General features: G+C 34.5%; 1 protein-coding gene across 1 annotated transcript; it reads right to left on the bottom strand.

The window, feature by feature from the left end:
* Positions 1 to 1595: 1595 nt before the first annotated feature.
* On the bottom strand, positions 1596 to 6005 carry LOC129922349 (cytochrome P450 2J1-like). Its single transcript, XM_056008084.1, has 2 exons — positions 5797 to 6005; positions 1596 to 3296 (listed from the first exon to the last, which is right to left on the bottom strand). The coding sequence occupies exons 1-2, from the start codon at positions 5949 to 5951 to the stop codon at positions 1796 to 1798; spliced, it is 1656 nt and encodes a 551-aa protein (XP_055864059.1). The 5' UTR covers positions 5952 to 6005; the 3' UTR covers positions 1596 to 1795.
* Between the last annotated feature and the right edge of the window lie 858 nt (positions 6006 to 6863).

Below are 6863 nucleotides of genomic sequence, written 5' to 3'. Positions count from 1 at the left end.
CATGTTAATGCTAACATTAAGAGTAAAGGCTTCACTTATAAAGACTTCAAACTACACATACTTGACAACCTCTGTGAGGATGTTATTTTAGGCCATGACTTCCTTGAACAACATGAGAGTGTTCAGATCACCTTTCAGGGGCCAAAACCAACAATGGTCTTAAATGGAATGAAAGCTGCTAATGTCGAACCCGCTCACCTTTTCCAAAATATGATTAAAGAGTGTCGACCTATCGCTCCAAAATCCAGACGTTATTCTGCAAATGACACTCTATTCATCAATTCAAAGGTGGACAGACTCTTGAAAGATGGCATCATTGAGCCCTCGTCATCTCCATGGCGGGCTCAAGTCTCAATAACACCTATCGAACGACACAAACGAAGACTGGTTGTGGACTACAGCCAAACTGTTTATCGGTTCACACTTCGGGATGCTTATCCCTTACCCCGAATTCATGATATGGTCTCTCAAATAGCTAAATACTAAATACTTAGCACCCTTGAACTTCGCAACGCATACCATCAGATCCCTTTAGGGAAGACTCATCGCCCTTATACTGCCTTTGAAGCTGGAGAAATGTTATACCAATTATGTTGGATACCCTTTGGAGTTACTAACGGGGTAGCCTGTTTTCAACGGACAATCGACAAGATCATAGAACAAGAGTCACTGGAGGGTACATTTGCTTAATATAAAGTCCTCAACGAGGAAGTCCTGAGAAGAACATGGTGCCAGGACATTCAGCACGCTTGTAATTAATGCAGAATACATACAGGGGGGGGGGGCCCAAGATGTGACTGAAATCTTAGCAAAAATAATATTTTTTTGAGGACAAAATAAGTAGACCGCAAATTTCTAGACGTAATTTTGAAGACACAATAGTTAAGCGTAGCCGAGAAGTCAAGAATCAACATTCATTAAGCTCAGATCATCATTAGAAAATCGATTATTTTAATACCACAATTTTGAATCATGTAACTTAATAACGCATAATAGTTGAAGTACAAATGGGCAGTGGTGGCTAAGTGGTAAAGCGCTTGGCTTCAGAACCGAGGGGTCCCGAGTTCGATTATCGGCGAACACTGGGATTTTGAACTTTGTGATTTTAGGACTCTCCAGGTCAATCCAACTGTAATGGGTACCTGACATTAGTTGGGTTGGTCGTTGTGCTGTCCACATGACACCGTCGTAAACTGTGTCATCATAGAAATAGATGAGCTTTACATCATCTGCCCTATAGATCTCAAGGTCTGAATGGAATTACATTTTTTTACTTAAAGTACAAAGATAGAATGAATGAATCAATCAAACTAATTGATAGTGTGGAAATGAAGATAAATAAACAACAGACCCCCGCATTTACATTTATGCCCCATTTTTTTTATTTAGCTCAGAATTCTTGTAATTTGTGGATTTGTTTCATTTTATTTCGGATTCTATAGGCAAGTTTTTTTTTGTAAAAATAGGTTTTCATTTTTTTCTAAAAAAAAAATATGTGGACTGCAACTTTTCTGTTGTCATTGACGACCTTGGAATGTTTTATCACGTGCCATATATACACATTTGAGATTAACAAAAGACTTGAACAACTATACTTTAAAATTATCTATTTTATTGTTGGTAAGTTTGTGGAATAAAAAGTATACAAATATTTTTCTATTACTAAAGGTCAAAATATTTTACGTCTGCTGCCCATTTTCAAGTTGAAAACGTTGGCAGGTTCACCAGAAATTAGCTTCGATGAAATCTATTTCTTATCTATTGAAGATTTCAAAGTTTTAATAATATTTGTAGTTTAATTGTCTCTTTCAACACATCTGATTTCAAAATGTTCAGGGGCGGCAACTAAGCCCCAAGTATCCTGTAGTGGTGGAACCTTATCCGGAGATGCTGGAAGAAATTCAAACTTCTGAAATAAAGTGGACAGATATAAGAACAACTCCATTTTAGCCAATGATTCTCCCAGACAAATACGTCTGCCAATAGAGAAAGGCATGAGTTCTTCCCTCTTGATTATGTTTCCTTTAGCATCCAGAAATCTTTCAGGGCGAAAATTTTCAGGATCTCCCCAGATTTCTTTACTTGAATGAATGGCGTCTAGATTGGGCATTACGATGGTGCCTTTTGGAATGTTGTAACCAGCAAGTGTTGTGTCTTTGTTACAAAGATGGGGAACACTTAAAGGCAGAATGCTGGCCTTTCTTTGAACTTCCATGATCACAGCTGTCAAGTATTTCAAGTTGCTTTTGTCTGTTATGTTCGGTGGACGTTCTGTTCCAATCTGTTCAACTATTTCTTTATAAATTTTCTGTTGAACTTCAGGATAGTGCAACATGTATAACAGGCACCACATTATTGTTGTGCTTGTAGTTTCTGAACCAGCTACAAATAAATTGTCAATGTTGCGAGCCAAATTTAATTCGTCCAAATAAAGCTGTCCAGATTGTTTTTCTTTCTCCATTTCCTCAATATAAGCGACTATGTAATTGTCTAGATTTCCAGAATCATTTCGATTTTTTACTTCACTAATCATCTCATCTGTAAAATTGCGCATTGCAAAATATAACTGTACCAGCTTTTTGCCTTTGAACAAATCGAAAGGTAGATAATATAAACTAGGGAAAAAGACTAAAACTCCCGTGCTTAACTTCACCAGGTCATTGAACATTTCAATTTGCTTTATAAATTTTGGATCATTGAACTCAAAACGTTTCCCAAATATGATGGAGCTTATTACATTAGAGACACTCATATTAGTTAGATAATGAATATCACATGGTTTTCCTTTGCTATTGGTCAGCTCTTTGGTGTAGAAAGAAACTTCTTCTAAGATTTTTTCAGCCAACATATTTTTGCCCATACCAAAGTTTCTGAGAATGGCTAGGGACGTGGTTCTCTGGGCTTTCCAGTTGGACCCAGAACTTGAAACGATGCCATGGAAAACATCAGAGGCATGGTGTGAAACAATACTATTCTGAGATCTGTCTGAGAAAAAGTCGGCTTTCTTGATGAAAGCTTCTTTCATAGCTTCCAGTGTGTTCACAAAAATAGTTCTCTCTGGACCCATTTGAAGTGTAAAGACATCTCCATATTCCTGTGCCCATTGCTTAAACCTTCTCCGAGGATTTTTCCCCAGCAGATGCAAGTGTCCAATAAGAGGAAGAGCTGCTCCAGGTGATGGTGGTAAATTTTTAGGTTGACGTGACCTGATGTAGAAAGTCACCAAAAGTAACAGAACAGCAGCGAGAATGGCAGAAGTCTCAAAATATGAAAGAACTGTTTCAAACATTGTTAATCTGAAAATAAATAAAGGTTTTTATTTATCTAAATAAGGGGGATAAATGCTACTTATTGAGAGATGTGGATATATATATATATATATATATATATATATATAAAGATTTAGACCCCTTATTACGTTTAAATATGCTATTTCTCTCACTTCCCATTCTCGGATCAAGTTGAAATTTTGCAGAATTATTCATACTCTATAGTAACACAAGAACAAGTTAATTAATCCTTTAGTACTTACAAATTTATTTTGTTACACCTACGTGTTAATAATTAGCAGTTTTTCCCCATAGATAAGCTTTAGTTTCAAACAGTATTCTTAATTCTATTGTTTGTTTTATTTATTTTAATTTTAACTCAAAGTCTTTAGGTGTTTTAATAAATAAAAAGCCATCATGGAATTCCAATATTGTAGAAATCAAACAAAACATTAGGGTTTATTAAAAGAAATTCATACAAATCCAACAAGAAGATAAAGCTAACATGCAATTCAAACTTGGTTTGGTCAATATTAGATTATGCGTCCTCTTATTGGGACCCTTAACATAAGAAAACATAAAAAACTAGAACAGATGCAAAAGAGAACTGTGAGATTTACAACGAATGAATATTCACATTTGATGAGTTTAACACTATTATTAAAATCAAATAATTTAAAGACACTTCGGAACAGAAGAATAGCAAGAAAAACATTTTTAGAAAATACTTTTAAGAAAAAAGCCTATATTAAGTGTAATTTTATCAATTATTTTGGATCAGTCATGTATTTATATTACGTACAGACTTACACATAATAAGTCTGTGCGATTAGAAATATTTTTTCCAATTTTTTTTGTTAAGCTTTTAGCTATCTAAATGCACTCTAATCCTATCCCTTGTCTGAACCAATTGGAAAATACTAATTGCATCCATGAGAGGCAGAACCGGTCTTAGACTTGATAAGGTCCATAAACTATTTGAGATATGGGGCGCCTTGTAATCAAAATAAGGCAGTTTATTCTTTTGCATTTTGTTCAAAACAATATTTGCGGGGCCTTCCCTTAAGTTATAGCTTATGTTGCCTATAGGTAAACCCTGCACTGATAACAGGACTGCCCTCTAGCTGAATTGAGGCTTACTAGGGCTAGTCAGTCTGTTTTTTATTTTGGGGGGGGGGGGGGGGACGGTTGTTGTTTTTTTTTGTCTCCCCAAAAAAATATGTCTTCACCATAACCCTGCTCTGCATTATTGAGAGTAATGAAAACAATAGACTTTGTTTTCAGAAGGAGTAGAAGATTTGTGACTAGTGTTTGCCATTACAAGATCGCTGCATAGTTATACATCTACTGTTTACACGTTGAGGGACTGGACTGAAGGCCTAAATGAGATGAAGTATCTTGTAAAAGTATGAACAAAATTTTTCTTTCACTGTATTTCTTCCCTCTTAATAACTCGCTACCACAGTGAATGAGTTGGTGGGTGGACTCGACTCTCTTTTGGCTAGTATGAGTAGAAAGGAATTGTCATTAAATTATAATATTAAACACGAGTTCTTTACTTTCAGTATGTAATAATTGATATTGCATTCAATTATTGTGTAACTACAAGAACCTTTTAAAAAAAAAAAAACAATACGAAGTTTCAACACCGGCGACTTCTAGATTAGCGTCCTAAGTCATTTTATTAAAACATGAAAAACATTTTAAAAATATATTTAAAAAAAACAAAGCTTATATTAAGCGTAATCGTATCAATTAGTTTAGATCCGTTTTATATTTTATATGTGATGGACCTAAATCTGTAATAGAAAAAAAAATTAATTAATGACAAAAATTGATACCAATTTGTTATTTTTTATTCTTATGTTTTCAAGTAAAAGAAATAATTGTGCAAAATTTCAGCATAATCCGAGATTGGGTGTGGGAGAAATAACGTGCACAAACTTTTTACCATACAGACAGAAAGAGCTGATATTTAAAAAAAAAATACATATAGAGGTCCGTTACTCTAGGAACGATGATGTACCTTCTAATTCCTCATTGAAATTTACATGAAGGTCAGGGCTTGGCATTTTCCATTAAACTCAGATTTATTTTTAAAAATAACAGTAGAATAAACGAAGATTTTAAAAACCATTTTCCATTATTAAAAAAAATGTTATAACCCAATATTTAATTTGCTATATTCCAAACAATATAATTAAAAATACATGGATGAAAAATTAATCTACACAGTCAAAATTACATCTCGATTATCGGATTGTATATACATTCGCAATATCACATAGGATACATCATCATTGGCAATCGTTAATTCAGCGCTTTTTTTTTTCATTTCGTCGTTATGTTAATAAGAGATTATCAGCTTCACAATGACCTCACTTAAAAGCAATTAATGATTGACCTCGTCTTGACACTGACGGACTGCACAGTGAGAACATTAATTAGATATAGATCTCTACATTCAATACAGCTTATAACAACAATGTCTCAATGTCTGAACTTACCATTGATGTAAGCCAGTTACATAATAACTGTTCTCGTCTCGTACTTGTACTTGTACGGCTTATGTGTGGCTTCAGTGTGTAATAATTTACAAAAGAGTTCGTCTGAAGCAGAGGCAGGAGGAAGTAATGCAATATACACAATGCACATTTCGAAGTTACAGTTCTTGATTCTCATCGTTATTTAGGTCAAGGAATACGACTAACAGAATAAAAGACACTAAGAAAAGGGAAAAAAATTATAACATTTATGTTGTTATCTATCGTTAGAACATTTTTTTTGGTTTATATATCTCTATGTTTACGATATAAGTATTGGTGTTCTGGAGTCTACATTCTTTTATTTATGTATACAAAGAGATTTCATGTAGACCAGGGGTTCTCGACCTGTGGGTCGCGACCCCCTTGCCAGGGGTCGCCTAAGATTATCGAAAATTTAGATTATTATTGTCTATTCTTCTACTGCCGTATGTGTGTGTGGGGGGGGGGGGGTCGCGGCAGATAGGCGGATTATAAAAAGGGGTCGCCGAGCATAAAAGGTTGAGAACCGCTGATGTAGACCTACACCCTATCTGTAAATGACTAAATAATTTGGAATAAAGTAGATAATGGCTTAAGTAGCCTTTTATTTCATATGTATGCGGCTAAATGTGACAAATAAACATTTTACACGTATATCAACTCGGCCCGTCTGTCTGGTAGAAATCTTGTGCACGTTATTTCTCCCACTTTTCATTCTTCAATCAAGTTGAAACTTCGCACAATTATTTATTGCTTCTCACAAAACATGAATGAATAAAAAATATAAAAAGAATTATTTTGTTTGAAAAGGGGAAATAGATCTTACATTATTGAAATATTACGATGTAAATGTAAAATTCTTCCCCTTAGATAAGCTTTGTTATTTTTTCAAAAGTATTTTTAATATTTTGCTTGTTTCACATGCATTGATCTGTAGTTGAAAGCCGAAGTCGTGGGAGTCTTTTTTTCGTGGCAGTTTGATTTCAAGATGATGTATCAGATAGTGTTTAAGCATCTACTAAATAAAGTGCATATTTCGCTAAGTCCATGACTGAAAGTCACAGAACTG

Source organism: Biomphalaria glabrata, chromosome 13, assembly GCF_947242115.1.
Source record: "Biomphalaria glabrata chromosome 13, xgBioGlab47.1, whole genome shotgun sequence".
NCBI classification, from domain to species: Eukaryota; Metazoa; Mollusca; class Gastropoda; family Planorbidae; genus Biomphalaria; species Biomphalaria glabrata.
Note: the sequence above shows the minus strand (reverse complement) of the source record. Positions and strands in the feature narration are given on the sequence as shown.

What these genes read in the sequence shown, in the direction of transcription:
- LOC129922349 (XM_056008084.1), bottom strand. Translation starts at nt 5,951, where the DNA reads ATGAGAATCAAGAACTGTAACTTCGAAATGTGCATTGTGTATATTGCA. An exon ending in GAGACGAGAACAGTTATTAT is followed by an intron (nt 3,297 to 5,796) that starts GTAACTGGCTTA and finishes ATTTATTTTCAG; the next exon opens with ATTAACAATGTTTGAAACAG.